The sequence below is a fragment of the Heteronotia binoei genome, chromosome 21, assembly GCF_032191835.1.
Source record: "Heteronotia binoei isolate CCM8104 ecotype False Entrance Well chromosome 21, APGP_CSIRO_Hbin_v1, whole genome shotgun sequence".
In the NCBI taxonomy this organism is placed as follows: Eukaryota; Metazoa; Chordata; class Lepidosauria; order Squamata; family Gekkonidae; genus Heteronotia; species Heteronotia binoei.
The window spans coordinates 198,631,797-198,652,448 of record NC_083243.1 but is presented as its reverse complement, the minus strand read 5'-3'; the positions used below and the strand labels follow the sequence as shown (position 1 = coordinate 198,652,448).

At 42.8% G+C, this 20,652-nt stretch overlaps 1 protein-coding gene across 2 annotated transcripts in view; it reads right to left on the bottom strand.

The window, feature by feature from the left end:
• GPR39 (G protein-coupled receptor 39) overlaps window positions 1–20,652 on the bottom strand; it is a 218,302-nt gene that overhangs the window by 186,856 nt on the left and 10,794 nt on the right. For both annotated transcript variants that reach the window (XM_060262260.1, XM_060262261.1), the window contains exon 2: window positions 19,759–20,634. In XM_060262260.1, the coding sequence (XP_060118243.1) occupies window positions 19,759–20,626 (868 nt within the window). In that variant the 5' untranslated portion in view covers window positions 20,627–20,634. The remainder of the gene's footprint in view (window positions 1–19,758; window positions 20,635–20,652) is intronic.

Below are 20,652 nucleotides of genomic sequence, written 5' to 3'. Positions count from 1 at the left end.
GCTTTCAATAAAGATCCTCAGGGTTCCAGAGACCATATTATTAAACTACTGGAGTACAAATAGTATTGAAAGGCATAAAAAATAAATGGTTGTGCTACTGTTATCAATTGTCAAAACGTTATTAGCCAAAAAATGGAAAGATGCAAAACTATCCTCACTTCAAAGTTGGTATAACAATATATGGGAGTACTTAATTTATTGTAAGTTAGCCTTTAGTTGTCATTATTCAACATCAGCGTCATCCTATGAGAAAAAATTGTAATCCCCTGGTTCCCAGTAATTATCTTTTTGACTCAACAGGACATCCTACTGAGCAATGCATTGTACCACTCAATGATTTATTTTTAAGAACTGTATCATATGCTAAAATTTGTATTAATCTCCTAACACTTGCTATTGTGAGCTTGCAGAATTTAATTTAGTTTAGAAATTTTTCTTTCTCTTTGTAAATAGTAATGGTATTAATAGTTAACCCAATAGCTAAGAGATTTGTGAATGTGCGAGCCCTATTAGACTCTGGGTGCTCCCAGGACCTATTATCCCCAGGACTAGCAGATATTTTGGTGCTAGCCCTGAATGAACTGCCTAAAAAGGTAAAGGTAGTCCCCTGTGCAAGCACCAGTCATTTTCAACTCTGGGGTGACGTTGCTTTCACATTTTCACGGCAGACTTTTTACGGAGTGGTTTGCCATTGCCTTCCCCAGTCATCTACACTTTCCCCCCAGCAAGCTGGGTACTCATTTGACCGACTTCGAAAGGATGGAAGGCTGAGTCAACCTGGAGCCGGCTAGGCTACCTGAACCAGCTTCTGCTGAAATTGAACTCAGGCCGTGAGCAGAGGGCTCTGAGTGCAGTACTACAGCTTTACCACTCTGCACCATGGGGCTCTCATAATGAACTGCCTAGCCCCCTGTTATTTGAACAGATGGATGGGGAGCCAGGAGACTGTTCTGTGCGGTGGGGGTGGGAGAGCCCTGGAAAGTGAGGCCATTCGTGATCGCCCCCTCCGCCTGCTTTCCTAGGAATCCAATGGCTGGCAGACCATAGCCCCATTGTCAAGTGGAACAGCCACACCATTTATTTCAAAGATGAGAAGTGTGATGACCACTTGTGTAGAGGAAAGTGGGGCCCTGAGCCCCCTCTGCAATTAGAAAGACTATGTTTAACTAGGGAAGAGATGGCCACCATCCTGACAGAGCACCAGGACCTGAGAGGGATCTTTGAGGCTACAGAAGCCAATGAGCTCCCCCCTCACCACTCGACCAATTGCACAATTGAACTGTTAGATGGGGAACCGTTGCCTAAAGCAAAATTATATTCCATGAGCCGCCAAGAGCGGGAAGAGCTGAAAAGTTCACCAAAACCAACATCCAGAGGGGTTTCATACAGCCAGCTCAGTCTCCACACGCTGCCCCTGTGTTGTTTCGTAAGAAGGAGAACAGGAGTCTTGACTCTGCACAGATTACAGGGGGCTCACTGCTATTTCCATGAATAATGCGTACCCCTCCCACGTATAAAGGACCTCCTCAGTGAGATGTCCCAGGGAAAGATCTTTACTAAGTTGGACTTGCGGGATGCTTACTTTCGAGTGCGCATAAAAGAGGGGGATGAGTGGAAAACTTGCCTTCTACACCCCCCTCAGCCAGTTCAAGTACTTAGTTATGCCATTCAGGCTAAAGGGTGCCCCAGGAGTGTTCATGAATCTTATCAATGAAGTTTTGCAGAAGCACTTGTTTAGGGTGCATGGTCTGTTATTTAGATGATGTTTTGATTTATTCTGAGGATCTCCCCTCCCATGTGGCACGAGTGAGGGAAGTGCTACAGACCCTCCATGACAACAGACTGTTTGCTAAGCTTTCCAAATGTGAATTCCACAAGACAGAACTAGACTTTTTAGGATACAGAGTCTTGGTGGGTGGGTTGGGAATGGACTCTGCCAAAGTCCAGGCAGTAGTGGACTGGGCTCCTTCCCAGACTCAGAAGCAACTACAAAGTTTCCTTGGTTTTGCACATTTCTACAGAAATTTTATCAGTAACTTTGCAGCCGTGGCCCTCCCTCTCATGGACTTGCTAAAAATCAAGGGGAAGGGAGTGGACGCTAAAAGACCAGGGGGGGGGGAGTGCACCTTGATTGGTCACCAGAGTGCCAAACAGCATTTAACAAGTTAAAATGCTTATTTACCTCAGAGCCCATACTCATACATAGAATCACAGAGTTGGAAGGTATTTCCAGGGTCATCTAGTCCAACCCCTGCACAATTCAGGAAACCCACAAATACCTCCCCCCCCAATTCACAGGACCCTCATTGCTGTCAGATGGCCATCCAGCCTCTATTTAAAAACCTCCAAGAAAGGATGAGAATAAAAAAATTGTGGTCCAATGTGACACAAGCGATGTCACTCAAGCTGGAGTTCTATTGCAGGAGAGGGAGGATGGGAAGCTACACCCGTGCACATACCTATCCAAGAAATTTTCTGCTATGGAGCGAAATTGGTCTGTATAGGACAAGGAGGCTGGGAACCTGGTGCCACTTCTTGGAGGGAGCTAGGGTACCCTTCGAACTCTGGACTGATCACAAAAATTTGGAATCCCTAATAGCCACCAGGAAGCTGAGCATGAAACAAATCAGGTGGTTGAGATTCTTCTCTAAGTTCCAATTCACCTTGGGGCACATTCCTGGCAAACAGAACTTCTTGGCAGACACATTTTCCCACCTCCCCAAGCATGATAGCAAATGGGAGGCTGCGGTGGATTCCCTGTTCTTGCCATCCCACTTGGGAGCGATGGTCACTATGAATCGACACGTGCAACACAGCACCACCAGCCCTGCCCCTACTGACTCATTTCTCTCCATCCTCCAAGAAGAGTTAACCCATAACCTGACAGGGCCAGAGAGGGGGCTGCAACAGGAAGCCGATGGACTCTGGTACAAGGACTCTAGGCTTTATATACCAGAGCCACTCCACCAAACCATGATGAAGTGATCTCACAATGCCAAATTGTGGGGCCATTTCTGATTTGTTAAAACCCTCCACCTCATCCAGTGACAGTTCCGGTGGCTGGGGCTACGCAGAGATGTATCCCAGTATGTAGCCAGATGCCCAGTATATCTAATGGGAAAAAAGAGGGGGGGGAGACCCCAGAGGAACTACAACCCCTTCAAATGGACACACGGCCCTGGGAGTGTATCTCCATGGACTTTATCACAGAACTGCCCCCTTCCCAAGGGAAGTTGGTGATTTGGGAAGCAGTAGATATGTTCTTCAAACAAGTCCACCTTGTACCTGCAAGGAGTTACCAACTGCCAGAAAGCTAGTGGAACTGTTCCTCCAGCACATGGTCCAGCTCTATTTGTTCCCCACTGTTCTGCCCACACAAGGGGTCAGAGAGTTAACTCAGCACGGAGAAGGGGATGCTGTACCTTTAAAACCATTAGAATCATGGGATTTGTAGTTTATAGATACACCAGGAGGGCTTATTTACCTCTCCTAATTGGCTATTATTTACTGCTTTCGGTCAATCTTTGCCTGGGAAAACTTAGATTTATAGCCCTTCTTCCCCTCTTTGTTTGGTATTCCGATAGCTAGCAAGCATGGAGACTCCAGGGTCTCACACTCCTCTTCACCTCTAGCATGGTTTGAACAAGAGACTTGCATGATTTCCTGCACCTGATGTGATGGAGACAGTGAGTACATTCTGCTCTGTATGTCTTGGGAGATCAGTAAAGCTGTTATATTGTCTAACTGTGCTTAGTGAGTTGAACACAGCAAGATGGTGCCTCAACCTCAGGGCTCCAGACAGCACACCCACCAAGGTGATTTCCGACCATGGGCCACAGTTTGTTGCCAAATTCTGGGGGGGAACTTTGGACACTGACAGGCATTGAACAGGGACTTAGCTCTGCTTACCACCCACAGACTAACGGTCAGATGGAATGCACCAATGTGGTGCTAGAACAGTTCTTGAGATGTTATGTATCACATAAACGGGATAACTGGGTGTCCCTTTTCTCCTTCGCTGAATATGCCTATAACAATAGCATCCACAGCTCAACTAATGCCAGCCCCTTCCTTATCGCCAATGGTTATGAAGGGAAGCCGTTCCTGGAGCTCTGTTGCTGACCAGATTCCCTGAATTCTCAGACTGATGGGGAACAATTGTTCATGGATGGCAGACCATCCAAACCCAAGTAGGAAGAGCCAAAGAAACTTATAAAAAGCAGTATGATAAAAATCATTCCAAATTCTGGGAGACATGGTATACATCTCCACTAAAAGCTTGCCGAATTCCCAACACTCCGAAAACCTGGGTCTAAAGCACTTGGGTCCCTTCCCAATAAAACGGATTATCAATAATGTGACTGTTGAATTAGAGTTGCCTAAGGCTTTAAAACATATCTAACTCTGTTTCCATTCCTGCTTGCTCAAGTGCGATCCTGGACCATCGTGGTGGCACCCCCTCTCTGCAGCCCTGTCTCCTGTCTTAGTTTGGGGACAGATTCATCATGAGATTCAGGACATTCTCAACTCCAAATGGAAACGAGGAGAACTCTACTATCTGGTCAAATGGACACATATTCCTATCAGCGAAGCAGAGTGGGTAAAGCCAGTTTGGTGTAGTGGTTAAGTGTGCGGACTCTTATCTGGGAGAACTGGGTTTGATTCCCCACTCCTCCACTTGCACCTGCTAGCATGGCCTTGGGTCAGCCGTAGCTCTGGCAGAGGTTGTCCTTGAAAGGGCAGCTGTTGTGAGAGCCCTCTCCAGCCCCACCCACCTCACAGGGTGTCTGTTGTGGGGGAGGAAGGTAAAAGGAGATTGTGAGCCGCTCTGAGACTCTTTGGAGTGGAGGGCGGGTTATAAATCCAATATCATCATCATCATCATCATCAAAGGCTGTCAACATGCATGCCCAGAAGCTCATCAAGGCCTTTCACTGCCGCTTTCTGGACAAACCGGGGAGGGGGTGTGAGGGGCTGGGGGGGGCGTATGTTAAGAGAACTCTTGCAATTAACAGGGAGTGCTTTCATTTTCCACTGTCTCTGCTTTGCACTGCCACTATCTCTGTGAAATGAGATAGGCCAATAGTCAGACTCCTATGTAAAATCAGAACATCATACACACACTGATAGCTGCAGGGTTGAAGTTTGGTTATCAGAGGGGAGATCCAGGACAGACAAAGGCTTCAGACAAAAAGGGGCTTGACTCTGAAGTTGTGGGTTAGTGATAGAGGGAGAGTCCCTAGAAGCAGGGTCTGAGGTGGACCTTCAGGGATAACCAGTACCTCAGGGCTTGAAGTGCTTTTGAGTTTGTGGGAGAGTATAATGCCAATCAAATTTATACTGGGCACAGCTGATTTTTGATTTTATTTGGGTCATCCAAACTTAGGATAATCTAAGCTTCAGTTAGTTCATTTGAAAGCTCGGGCAGCCTTGATAAGCAAAGTTCATTTGAAAGCTCGGGCAGCCTTGATAAGAAAATTGGTGAGGTCAAAAATTTTGTTATTTTTGGAAGGGTTTAAAAGTTTTAAAAATTCATATCTTGGCCTAGGAAGCTCCGAGGAAGATGAAATAAAGCTTATTATAAAAAGTAAGCCCAAATCTCTTGAATCTGATAGCTAAATACGAGATTTGTGAGAATAAAATTTTTGGTGTTTTTTTTTTTTAATGTCTGAAGCCAAGCAGCCTGGAACAAGGGCTCTTTCAATGGAAAAAATGCAGGAACAATTGGATGCAATGGAAGCCAGAATGATGAGAGAGGTCAGGAAGATGATAGATGAATCGAAAGAAGAAATTATTGCAGAGATTAAAAAAGACATGGAAGATCTCAGAAAGGAAACTGGGGAAACAGTTAAGAAAGTGCAGGAAGTAGAAGGAAAAATGAAAGTATATGATTCCACCTTGTTGAAAATTCAAGAAAAAGTGACAATTCATGACTGCAAATTGATGGAAACTCAGATACGTCTGAGAGGACTACCTGAAGTGGAGGATGGTGATCTGAAAGGATATATAATAAAAATAATTGTAGAATTCCTAGAAAAAGATCCTGATGAGACCAAAAATATGTATGACTATATGTACAGAGTGAATTCACTTTTTGCCAAGAAAAATAATTTACCAAGAGATGTTGTTATAAAATATATGACAAAGGAAATGGTGGGAAGGATCATGAACAAAAATTTTGAAAAGGCATTGATAGTGGGAGGTAGTAAAGTGAGAATCATGAAGGAGCTGCCAAGACAAGTGATAAATGACAGGAGAGCATACAAAAAGTTGACAGAAAAATTGAGAGACAATGGCACGAGGTTTAAATGGATAATACCTGAAGGTTTGAGCTTTGAACTCCAGGGGGAAAGAGTCACAATTACAAATGCGCAGGAGTTGTGTAGATTTTTTGAAGAAAATAAAGAATTTGCACCATGCTGGATTACAAATTATTGTCTTGGAATGTTAATGGACTAAATTCACCACAAAAAAGAAGGACAACATTTAATTGGATTAAGAAACAAAATTGTAATATAACTTGTTTGCAAGAAGTACACATTAAACAAAAGCATTATAAATTTTTATGGAACAAACAATTGGGAGCAGAATTTTTTTTACTAGCTGAACAGAAGAAAAGGGGAGTGGTTTTATATATTAAACAAGATTTGGAGCCAAAATTAATATTTAAAGATAAGGATGGAAGATTTGTAGCAGCGGAGATAATATTAAATGGGGGGAAAACGTTGTTATTGGGACTGTATGCGCCTAATGGTGCAAAGGATGCCTTTTTTAAAGACATTACACAACAGTTGGATGAGCTGACTTATGATCAAGTATTGTTAATGGTAGACTTTAATGGAACAGTTAAGAACTCATTGGATAGATCTGGAGGGGGAAAAATGATGGGAAAGAAGGGAAATTGCCAAAATCTTTCTTTGAATTGGCTAAACAAGAAAATTTAGAAGATATATGGAGGAAATTTAATCCAGAAGTACGGGATTACACTTTTTTTTGCAGCAAGACATAAAACTTTTTCTAGAATTGACATGCTGTGGGGAACTAAAGACTTAAGTCGTATAACAAGGAAGATAGAGATTTTACCTAAAATTGGGGCCGACCATAACCCAATAATGTGGATTACAAAACTGTCCAAGAAATTGAGAAGATGGATATTGAATGAAGATTTGCTACAGAATAAAGAAACAGTGACATTCCTAGAAAAGGAAACTAAAGCTTTTTTCCAAGTGAATGATAAAGAAGATATTGATTTTCAGACGGTCTGGGATGCTTATAAAGCAGTAATAAGAGGGGTGTTGGTTACTTTGAATAATAAAGACAAAAGAAAAAAAGAAAAACAATTGTTGGACATTCAAAATGAAATAAAGAAAAAAGAAGGGGAGCTGAGAAAAAGACCAGGGAAAAAGAAAATTCTAAGGGAAATTTCAATATTACAAACTCAACTGCCAACTGATTTATTTTATTCCTTCATTTTATTTCTGTAAATACATCCTCAACCCCTGCCTTTGAAAAACCAATGAACCTTTTCTTTTGGTTTAAAAAATTAAAAATGTGTGTATGTGCCACTTTCTGCTCAGGGTATTTCTGTCAGACGGCCAGGCTGTCAAGCATAGGAAATTCAAAAGAACCAAGCGATGATTTAGAAACAAAGTATTGGTTTATTGATAATCCATGCTGTCCGTGGAAGGACCAGATTGAAAGTGATACAGTATAACGTATAGCAGCTGGCTTTAAGGGATACATCAAAGGGATACTAGAGATTGCTAGGAATTCTAACACAGGCATGTGAAAAGCTACAATCACAGGTTCAGTTATCTTTTGTGGTTAGCAACATCCTGGGTCCCAGGCTCAGGCCTGGGAATCTTTCCCAGGAGGCACTATCTTCAAAGCTGGCATTCCTGCATTTGTTACAATAGGTGTGAACTAGGGAATGGGTTACATGGCTTTGATATTCACCAGCAAAGAGAAAGGATAAACAATACAGTTTTATGATAGCAAGAATGTGTATGCTTGACACAGGCTGGTCTGCAAGGAGAAAAGTTTTTATTAAGTGACCACCTGGGCTGGGAAGAAGTCTCAGCTGGATAAGGGCTTCTTCACAGCCATCTTGCCCTGACCTGTCATGTATCAATAAACAGTTATTCCTGCAATGGACTGTCTCTGATCATTGAACTGCTGGGGACTTGACACATAGGAGAAAGTAATTTTAAAAGTATGGGGGAATAAGGTTTTATTATTACAATTATAATTCAAAAAGCATTTTAAGGTAGATGCTGAACTGATATAATTCAGTACATCTTCCGATGATTTCAGGGGTGTGTGGCATATGCAAATTAGTTGTGCAAATAGGTTGTGCTAATGAGCTCTGGCACCTCTTTTTCTATGAAATGACCCATTTTCTATGAAATGATGTATATAGTAATTCCACCAGCCTACATTATAGTTCTGTTGTCTGTACATTACTGAAATAATATAAGTGAAATACTTATATTTGAAATGTTACATAATTTTAGTGTTGACATTCTAAATTGTTCTTTTTGAACAAAAACATTATGAGGTAGAAATTGACATGTAAAATAATAAAAAGCAGAAGTCTTCTGGATTCCAACAGAAGCCTTTCCAAAGCAACTTGAATATGAGATCCCGTGTTTTTCCTTCATTCACCCTAATCTTCTGTTTTCCTGTGAACGTATATTACATAACTATACATTTTCCCAAGGTGACAGTGTATTATTGGCTCTTGTTCACAATACAAAAAGCCTGATTTGGACATCATCAATACAATCTATTTTATAGATAAAGTTGGCATTCTGACATTCACATTTTCTGGAATTCCTGGCTTGGGAATTTGTTCCACAGACAAGCTGGGACTTCATTGGCCACAGATCATAGCAAATGTGCATCCAGCTAGGGCAGAAAAGGACGATTATTACTCTGTCTAGGAATATAAAGTTGTTAATCTGTGCATGCAATACCCCTCCCTCACCCCCAATTTCCAATGTGGATAGCTAAAGAGAAATCAAAACAACTCTGGCTTGGCAGAGTGCACATTCATATGCTAGAGTGCACATTTATTGTAGCACTTGACTTGTATAATGCAAGTCAGCAAAAACAAGGGATAGTGGCAATTCAAGAAGAATATGATGAAAAGCGCATCTAAGAGCCCTTTACAAGATGCTGAGGCTACATGGATCACAGCCAGGAAAGATTCTCAAGATGGTGAGATGAAAACTTGATTATGTTTATTTTTAAAAATGAGGCAGGAGAGATCAGAATCAAACATAATTCCAAGGTTATTGATCTTTTAATAGACTTTAAGAAGAAAAATTCCAAGGAAAGCAACTACATCTATAAGATCAAATCAACTAACTCTCTCACCACAGCCTAGCTTAAACCACCGTGAATTTATTTATTTCTTTTCTGTTATTATTCATTTGACCCAGTGGTCATGAACAGCTGCTGAGAGTTTATGTTTAAGCAATTATGTTAAAGCAATTAATGGAAAGAGGTAGCTGGCTCAAGGTTGACTCAGCCTTCCATCCTTCCGAGGTCAGTAAAATGAGTACCTAGCTTGCTGGGGGGGGGGGGGTGGCGTGTAGATGACTGGGAAAGGCAATGGCAAACCACCCTGTAAAAAGTCTGTCATGAAAACGTTGTGATGCAACATCACCCCAGAGTCGGAAACAACTGGTGCTTGCACAGGAAACTACCTTTACCTTTTTACCCACATAATGATAGGGCTTATGCAGTTGCTTCAGAATTTCCATATTTCTACAATAGCATATTTCTACTCTGACCCTATATGTAACGCAGCCATCTTCATTGCTCAGTAGCCTAGACATCCCAGCAATTGAAGAGAAGCAGAATCCTTACTAAGTAGGGGAGAAATCAGCTCCTGTTTGACTTTTAGAAATTCAGGGCAGCTAAAGATATGTTGTGACAAATTTGCACTTTTAAAAGCTTAGAAAAGATAAAGGATTGTGAAGAGTTAATTCTTCACAGAGCCAGAGAGCCTTGAGTGACAGAATGTTCCAAAAGATCTGATTGGTTAGCATCAACTGAGCAGAGAAAGACTTCTGAACTGGATGCTGAGAAGAATTCAGTCTGATTTCATCCCTAGTTAAGAAGAGTTGAGTACTGACAGTTTAGGAATTCAGCTCTGATATTAGCTTATTACAGATAGAAAAATTGGGGAAAAGTTGGCAAGGAAGTTTGGGAAGTAGGCCAAAGAAAGGGGATAGATCTTTGAGTGAGAGGAGAATTTCCTTACCCAGTCAAACAGGGAGTTAGTTCTGAAGAGTGCAGAGATCCCTGGTCTGGTGTGGTTAGAAGTTATGGTGCAGACTCATCTGGATTCCTGTTTGCAGTGCTGAGGGAAGTGAGGGCAGCCATAGTGGTCTTTGCCAAGCAGAGGGGATGGGCTGGTGATCAGTGTGGGAAGCTGGGGCCTGCCTGACCCGACACCGGCTCTATCAGCAGGTCCTGAGTATCCAGGGGAGCAGGGATGCCTTGGCTGCTATTTTGTGCCCCCTACCCCTGTCCACCATCTTTTCACCATCGGATGACCCAGCCCATCCTCCTGGCCCCTTTAGTTAGGTGTAGTTTGATGGGGTTTGTGTATGATTTTGTTTCATTTAATTTCTTCCTTGTCACAACTTAGCAGTATCAGTTTGTGGTCAGAGCCATTATAAGAAAAGCAGACCTGTGTGCCCATTTTCCTGAGTGTGGGGATCCCCTTAAGGTATCTTGGCATGAAGGTCAAGTGGTACGCCCAGTCTTGGGGCATGGCTGGAGATTACCCTCGTGCTCAGGTGGCAAGGGAGACCACCTTGAGGTATCTGCCCTTGTGGGATCCAGAGAACTGTCATCTCAAGGTGTCCAGAAGATCATCGACTGGCAGGCAGGTCAGTCGATGAACAGGATCTGGTACCCCATGCTGTGCCAAGGCATACTACATTTGTAACCAATAAAGCTGTAGCCAATTTTATTCCACTTTTCTGAAAACTAGGTGTGCATGTGTGCTGTTTCAATTGAAACTGTAAATGCGGTTAGTATCTAGGTTGGTATAGAGGAACTCTTCACCTTTGGTGCCTGCCTCAACCCCTCCCCTTTGTGCTGGAACCACAATTTTTTTAAATTGTTTCTATGTGTTTTATTCTTTTATAATTGTATTTACATTGTTTTATTATGACTGTTAGCCACCCCGAGTCCACTCGCGGAGTGGGCGGCATATAAATCTAAAGTAAATAAATAAATAAAAATTTAAAAAAACTGCTTTTAGAGATCTTAAAAGTCAGTTAAAAATTCAAGATGAGTACTTGTTTTAAGGAAAGTGGTTTGGGTGCTGGAAAGAGTGTACCAGCCTTCTGTAAACCTAAAGAGTCAGAAAATACTCAAAGAAAATGTACCGAAGTGTCTGGGGAAAACATTGGAACAAAAGCCACTCAACATAAAGATTTAAGGAACTGCGAAAAGCTTAAACTCTCATCAGCCTGAAACATAAGAACTAAAAGTCTATGTATGTACTGGTTTTATGTAAAAATTTCAACCCCTGATTTCACCTGACCTTTTCCCTCTATATTAATTTATATAAATTTTAATTTGAAATATAAAAATGTCTTGAGTGCTATTAAAATTAAATGGGTCTCCCAAATCCTTCCCTCAAGCTCCTGGGCTGAGCAAACAGCCAAAATATTACACTGTAACAGGGTGGGACAGCCAGAGTTCTTCAGGAAAGAACAAAACACATCACTAGGGCAGCTCAATCAGTAAAAGGAAAGAAAAATGGAGGGGATAAATGTGGTCAATGGATTCAATGTGATTAAGGTTGCAATTACACATTCTCTCTGAGTATGGAATACCAGCATATCTAACTGACAAGGCTGCAGAAGTAAAGCATTAAGATGTGCCAACCACAAACACATACCTATATTTCAGATATGTTAAATCACGAAAATACACTGGAATACGAACTGATAGGGAAATGCCAACTGTGAAGGATGAGCAAATGCTTCTGACCTTATTGATGTACTTTTATAATCCAGATGTTTCAAATGAATTTCAGATGTCTTAGCTCATCAGCATTTACTCTCCCCATCAATTCTATTGAAATCCCTAAGCATATTAGTTTATAATTCACCAATTTATTCTAGTTGCTCTTATGGTTGTCTAATTTAATAAGACCAAGCAAACTTAACTCCGGATCAGACTGCAGAATCTTTAGCTTTACATTTAAAGCCCTCCTCCATGCCCTAGCTTTGTAAGAGATTTCACCCACTTCAGCTTGTAGAACAACACTGGTCACACATTTGGGGCCCCCCAATATACTACAAAGAAACCTAATTAGTCGTCAATCAATATCCCCAGTAATAGCTACTATCCATACACCAGCCATATATAACAAATGACCAACTACCTTAAAGTTAAATACTCTGAGTGCTGTAGGCACTTATTGTCCCCCTGAAGTATAAAAGAATTTCGTGATTGCATTCCCATAATGTCCGCAGCTCTTAATGCTGATGTCACATGAATTCTCCACAAAAGATCAGCACTAAACAGTACACCCAAGTATTTACACTGAGTGACCTACTGCAGAGGCAAACCAGTCACTGTCCATTTATAAGTCCTTACTTTGTTTTCTACTAAAAATGACAGCTTTAGACTCTGCTACCTTAATTACAAAATCTTCCCTACAGCAGTATTTAGCACAAAGACAGCAAAATTTACATAGGCCCACTATGGATCTAAACATCAAGACAGTGTTATCCTTATACAGGAGAACTGGCAGCTTCACCAATATTGTTGTTGTTGTTCAGTCGCACAGTCGAGTCCAACTCTTTGTGACCCATGGACAAAGTCACACTACGCCCTCCTGTCTTCCACCATCCTCCAAAGTCTGCTCAAATTCGTGTTCGTTACATCAGTAACACTGTCCAGCCATCTCATCTTTTGCCGCCCCCTTCTTCTTTTGCCTTCTGTCTTTACTAGCATCAGGATCTTCTCCAATGAGTGCTCCCTTCACATTTGGTGGCCAAAATATTTGAGCTTCAGCTTCAGCATCTGACCTTCCAGGGAGCAGTCTGGGTTGATTTCCTTTAGGACTGACTGATTGGATTTTCTTGCAGTCCAAGGGACTCTCAAAATTCTTCTCCAGCACCACATCTCAAAAGCATCTGTTCTTCTGAACTCAGCCTTCTTTATGGTCCAGCTCTCACAGCCATACATTACTACTGGGAATGCCATCGTTTTGACTATACAGATTTTTGTTGACAGAGTGATGTCTCTACTTTTCATTATACTGCCCAGGTTCGTCATAGCTGCCCCCACAAGAAACGAACGTCTTTTAATTTCATGGCTACAGTCACCATCTGCAGTGATCTTGGATCCCAGAAATGTGAAGTCTGTCACTACTTCCATGTCTTCCCCTTCTATTTGCCAAGGTGTGATGGGGCCAGATGCCATGATCTTAGTTTTTTGATGTTGAGTTTCAAGCCTACTTTTGTGCTCTCCTCTTTCACACTCAACAAGAGGTTCTTTAGGTCCTCCTCACTTTCTGTCATTAGAGTGGTGTCATCTGCATATCTGAGGTTGTTGATGTTTTCCCCTGCAATCTTAATTTCGGTTTGTTCTTCATCCGGGCCAGCATTCCGCATGATGTACTCTGCATATAAATTAAATAAGTAGACTGAGAATATACATCCTTGTCGAAATCCTTTTCCTATTCTAAACCAATCAGTTGTTTCATAACCCGTTCTGACAATTGCTTCTTGACCCATATACAGGTTTCTCAGGAGAAATCTGAGGTGGTCTGGTACTCCCATTTCTTTAAGGACTTGCCACAGTTTGTTGTGGTCCACACAATCAAAGGCTTTAGCATAGTCAATAAAACAGAAATAGACATTTTTCTGATACTCCCGTGTTTTCTCCATAATCCATCGAATGTTGGCAATTTGATCTCTAGTTCCTCGACCTCTCCAAAACCCAGCTTGAACTTCTGGTAGTTCCCGATCTACATACTGCTGAAGCCTAGCTTGTAGGATCTTTAACATGATCTTACTGGCATGTGAAATGAGTGCAATGGTGCAATAGTTTGAACATTCTTTGGCATTACCCTTCTTTGGGATTGGAATATAAACTGATCTTTTCCAATCCTGTGGCCACTGTTGGATTTTCCAAATTTGTTGACATAAAATGTACATCACTTTAACAGCATCATCTTTTAGGACTTTGAATAGCTCAACTGGGATACTGTCATCTCCGCTCGCTTTGTTGTTAGTAATGCTTTCTAAGGCCCATGATGTCACACTCCATGATGTCTGGCTCAGGGTCTGCGATTTCTCTGTCATGGCTGTCAAGGACATGGAGATCCTTCTTGTATAATTCTTCTATGGATTCTTGCCACTTCTTCCTGATCTCTTCTGCTTCTGTTTGGTCCCTACCATTTTTGTCCTTTATCATGACCATTTTTGCACGAAACGTTCCCTTGATTTCTGCAATTTTCTTGAAAAGTTCTCATGTCCTTCCCATTCTATTATTTTCCTCTATTGCTTTGCATTTGTTCCTTCAGGAAGGCCTCCTTATCTCTCCTTGCTGTTCTCTGGAAATCTGCATTCAGTTAAGTGCATTTTTCCTTTTCACCTTTGCCTTTCGCTTTCTTTCTTTCCTCAGCTATTTGTAAAGCCTCATCAGACAGCCACTTTGCTTTCTTGCTTTTCTTTTTCTTTGGGATGGTGCTGATTGCTGCCTTCTGTACAATGTCACGAACCTCCGTCCATAGTTCTTCAGGCACTCAGTCTATCAACTCTAGTTCCTTAAACCTATTCTTCACCTCCACTGTATATTCATAAGGGATGTGATCAAGGTTAAACCTGAATGGCCTAATGGCTTCCCCAGTTTTCTTCAGTTTAAGCCTGAATTTTGCAATGAGTAGCTCATGATCTGAGCCATAGTCAGCGCCAGGTCTTGTTTTTGCTGACTGTAAGGAGCTCCTCCATCTTTGACTGCAGAGTATATAATCAGTCTGATTTCTGTGTTGCCCATCAGGTGATGTCCATGTGTAGAGTCGCCTTTTAGGTTGCTGGAAGAGGGTGTTCGCTATGACCAGCTTGTTCTCTTGACAGAACTCTATTAGCCTTTGCCCAGCTTCATTTTGTTCTCCAAGGCCAAACTTGTCAGTTGCTCTGGTTACCTTTTGACTTCCTACTTTGGCATTCCAGTCCCCTATTTTTGGTGTTAATTCTAGAAGGTGTTGTAGATCTTCATAGAACAGGTCCACATCAGCCTCTTCTGCATCAGTGGTTGAGGCATAGACTTGGATTACTGTGATATTGAATAGTTTGCCTTGGATATGGACCGAGATCATTCTGTCATTTTGAGATTATATCTCATTACTGCCTTCCTCACCCTCTTGTTAACTATAAAGGCCACACCATTTCTTCTATGGGACAATAATAGATGTAGATCTTACATTCCACATTCCAATGCAGTATTATTCTTTGCAGCATCAGACTGTTCTTTCACCATCAGACACATCCACAGCTGAGCATCCTTTCAGCTTTGGCCCAGCCGCTTCACTCTTTCTGTGGTTACTTGGACTTGCCCTCCGCTCTTCCCCAGTAGCATATTGGGCACCTTCTGACCTGAGGGACTCATCTTCCAGCGCCATATCTTTTAGCCTTTTGTTACTGTTCATGGGGTTTTCTTGGCAAGAATACTGAAGTGGTTTGAAATTTCCTTCTCCAGTGGATCACATTTTGTCTGGGTTCTCAGCTGTGGCCTGTCCATCTTGGGTGGCCCTGCATGTCATAGCCCACAACCTCACTGAACCGCGCAAGCCCTCTTGCCACGTCAAGGCAGCAATCCATATTAGATAAGGCAAATGGCAATCCTCTTACATATGAACATATGAAGCTGCCTTATATTGAATCAGACCCTTGGAGAGCCAGTTTGGTGTAGTGGTTAAGTGTGCAGTCTCTTATCTGGGAGAACCGAGTTTTATTCTCCACTCTTCCACTTGCACCTGCTAGCATGGCCTTGGGTCAGTCATAACTCTGGCAGAGGTTGTCCTTGAAAGGGCAGCTGCTGTGAGAGCCCTCTCCAGCCCCACCCACCTCACAGGGTGTCTGTTGTGGGGGAGGAAGGTAAAGGAGATTGTGAGCCGCTCTGAGACTCTTTGGAGTGGAGGGCGGGATATAAATCCAATATCTTCTTCTTCTTCTACCCTTGGTCCATCAAAGTCAATATTGTCTTCTCAGACTGGCAGCGGCTCTCCAGGGTCTCAAGCTGAGGTTCTTCACACCTATTTGCCTGGATCCTTTTTTGGAGATGCCAGGGATTGAACCTGGGACCTTCTGCTTCCCAAGCAGATGCTCTACCACTGAGCCATCGTCCCTAATAATAATATCATGAATATATAAATTAAATAACAGAAGGCCAAAATGCATCCTGGCTTAGCATCTTTATCTAGCGAAACAGGACCTGACAGTACTTCTAACAAGCTATTAGATGGAAATAAGACATTCATTCTTAGAGAGTTTTTCCAATTTTGTCCATATGTTATCTCTAGGTATAGTATCCAGGGCTTTTTTTTTTTTCCTAGCAGAAATGTAGTTCCGGCTGGCTTGACATCAGGGGGTGTGGCATAATATGCAAATGAACTCCTGTTGGGCTTTTTCTACAAAAAAAGCCCTGACAAAAGTGTTTCTGAGATACATGAGATCCTCATTTAGTGATCCTTTCTTATTTTTTTGTAGTAATAATTCTCTTATCACCAGGGCCAAACTGAGGATGGCCATTGGCTAATATTTCTGGAACAAACAATTGGCCCATCACAAGCCTGTCAGTGTCTCTGGACTCTCATTGGCTGACTTCCCTGCCCCATCTACTCAGGCCCAGGAATGTTGAATAAACTGCCAAAAGCAGTCTTTCCTCAGAGACAGCCACATCTTCAACTCTTCTCTGTGTCCTCTCTGTCAACCACCCTCAGAAAAGTCTGCAGAGCTACTGCAGCCTCAGGAAAGGCCTCTCAGCACACTCAACTTCCAAAGGGTGCAGAAACAGGCAGAAAAGCCTGACCCTGCTGGGAGTGTTTCCTGCCATCTGGAAAGTGCTAGCCAGAGGCTGTTGCTAGGCAACACAGGCTGTCAGTCAGCAAAGAGGGAGGCCTCAGGTGAACAGAACAGCATACAGTCCACCCTTCAAATCAGTGATTTTCTCCAGGATGGGGAGAGAGATGTGTTGTTCATAGTTCAGTGTGATCCCAAGAGATCTTCAGGCTCCATCTGGAGGTTGGCTACCCTAGGCCTGGCAGCACCCTCTGAATGCCTTGATGCTACTAATAATTTCCTCCCAGGGAACCACTGTTTCCAATCTCCAAGTGAGTGCTGGAGATCATTCAGAATTACAACTGCTCTCCAGATGACAAGCATCAGCTCCCCTTGAGGTGGGTGGGAGACTGAATGCATTCACTTGGATAGGTGGGAAGACAGCAAGGGTGGGGGAGCACTTACCCAGAGGCACTCACCCTTGCTCCAGAATGGTTGCCTGAGAAGGAGATAAGGAAGCATCACAGGGTTGTTGTTCAGATCAAAGGGGGGGGGGAAGAAGAATGAGGAGAATGATGTAAGCTGCTTTGGCCCCCCTCTCACTGTGAAGAAAGACCATAATTTTCCTATGTAGAGGCTGCAGGGTTGCCAGCTTCAGGTTAGGAAATTCCTGGAGATCTAAGGAGCCTAGAGAGGGTGGGGTTTGAGGAGGGGTGGGACCTCAGACTGGAATAATGGATTTCCTCCTGGGGAACCAATGCTGCCAATCTCCAGGTGAGAGCTGGAGATCACTCAGAATTACAACTGCTTTCCAGATGGCAGAGATCAGTTCCCCGAGGGGGGGGATGAATGCCTTCACTTGGGTGGGTTGGAAGACAGCAAATGTGGGAGGGCACTCACCCAGAGACCTTGAGTGATACCTTTCCAGGTTGGTGGGAAATTCCTGGAAATTCTGTGGTGGAGTTTGAGGAGGACATAGAAGTTAGGGCTTCAGAGTGGGGTCTTCTAGACACAGGTTCTTGCTGTGGAAGCTCACTGAGTGATTTCAGAACAGTCACAGTCTAACCTGCCTCACAGGGTTGTTGTTCAGATCAAAGGGGAGAGAGGAGAATGATGTAAGATGGAAAGCTGATGTCAGTGGGGCAAATTAAGGGAAGGAGATAGGGTTGTCAACTCCAGGTTAGGAAATTCCTGGAGATTTAAGGGGTGAGGCGGGTTTGAGGAGGGATAGGACCTCAGACACACACAATGCAATTTCCTCCTGGGGAACCACTGTTGTCCGTCTCCAGGTAGGGGCTGCAGATCACTCAGAATTACAACTACTCTCCGCATGGCAGAGAACAGCTTCTCTTGATGTGTGTGTGGTGGGGGGAGTGATTGCCTTCACTTGGGTGGGTGGGAAGACAGCAAGGGTAGAGGGGCACCTGCCCAGAGCCTCCTTCTAGAGGCATTTTTCTTCACAACAGGTCTTACTCCTTGTCAATAATAAACTATAGAATGTGATAAATTGCACTTGCTTTATTTCAGAAGAAGGATTATTCTTTCCTGAAGACTGCCTTGTCTTCTAACCAACTTACCAGCACAGTGTATTTGAAAGAAGTCTGGACCAAGTTTAAGCTGAAAGACCAGGTTTCTTTTGGCACTGGGCCTCTTTTTATGGTTAAAACGACGAACAATGCAATCCTAAACGTGCATACTCAGAAGTAAGTTCCTTTGTATCCAATGAATTTTCTCAGTAATAAGAGAATTGCAGCTAAAGACTACAAATTTAGTTATGCCTCACACACAAGTGCCTTGGGAATGTGCAGTGTCATTGCCAGGCATATGAACAGGTAACACTAATCTGTCTGAAAACAAATGCAGTTGCTAGCCTAATTGTGTTGGCTCACAGAAAGGTTGCATGGCTGTTTCAGGGCAGCTCCCCCTGTGCATGAACGGGTCACAAAATTCATTAGAAACTCAGTGTCAGCCACACACTCCAAAGCATTGGTGTGGATCATGGCCATCTCCGGCTTCTGAGATGGCAAATCTGGATTCATATAAATGGTTTTCTGAAAGTACAGACCTGACTCAGAGTACTGTTTGGTTTTGAACTGTCATCCTAACCAGAGCTGCATCATTCTAAATCCATTGCAGTCAGCAGTCTTAAATTAGTAACTCTGTTTTGGATGGTACTGTTAATACCCTGATGAAAAAGGATTCTTAACTGATGAGGTTTTTAACCAGCACCCTAATCACTGCTGCATTTACTCAGAAATAAGTAAAATCCAGGAATTTTGACACAAGGAAACAACAGTCAAAGAACTCCTGACAATTTTCAGGCTTAAAAAAATAGTCTTTAAAGTGTTGATAGGAAAATGGGAGGGGGCTGCATGAACCAGCAAGAAAGGCCAACCATTTGGCTCTGTGCATAAAGAAAAGGGAAATGCTGCTGAAATGAAAACCATTCCTCTCAAATGCACATTCTGAAGGCACAAATGCTTACTTTAATATCACCAGCACACAGGTTACTTACAATTTATGCATTCTACTTCCCATCTGGTGAGCAGAAATTATTTCCATCACTAAAAAGGAATAATGAAACACTAAAGGAATACAAACCCCACTGCATTTTTCAGCATTCCCACCTGAATCAGTCCTAGCCATGCCATTTCCCTTTTGTTTTGCCTTTGCCATTTCTACCACAAAACCCCACATCAACCTGATGTGATTTTACCTAGAAAGAGGATAGTCTGTTTCCTGGAACTTCTGCTTTCTGGATTTTCAGTTTTCCTTAGGTATTGGTGTTGGCTATCTCTCTCCGCTTTTACTGCTAAGGTTCTTTGTTTGGGGAGCATCAGGGCTTTCATCATTTTCTGGTACATAAAAGCTACAGATGCCAACACCACAACATACACAATCAAGGCAGTGAAGATACCAGTCTGGAAGACTTTCCATTTGGAGGATAAATTGGTGCAAATAGTCACATTTAACTTTAAGTCAGGCATGTGATGCCTCCCTTGGGGATAACTGCAGGCAACCAGCCCACTATGGCCCTGGATGGCTTCTAAGGGGTATTCAGTGCCCATGGAAAAGAGGAGAGGAAGGGCCACCAAGACTGATGCAATCCAGACAAATGCAATAAGGATCTTCACTTTACAGGGTCCAGATGTAGCTTTGAACTTGAAAGGGTGGCAAATGGCAATGTATCTTTCAAAGCTTAGAGTGGCCACATGCAGCACTGTAGCATAGCTGCAGGCCTCAAAAATGAAGCAGTACAGCTTACAAGCTAGATCACCTTTAGAAGAAGAAAATGGTCTCCAAATCATGCTGAAGAACTCCACAGGCATTCCCAGCAAGATGACCAACAGGTCTGAGCAGGCCAGACTGACCATGTGGTCTGTAACTTCTTTCTGCAGATAACCTTTCTTCTGCAGCACTCTGGTAGTGTGGATGGTGATGCTGTTGCCCAAGATGCCTCCCACAAAGATGATGATGTAGAGCAGTGCAAGGGTGATCTTGATCCACTGGGCCATTTCAAACTCCGGAATATGGCTGTCATCAATGATATCCCAACAATCCAGTGGGTCATTTTGTGCTGCCATGAAAAGATCTAATTACAAACAGAACA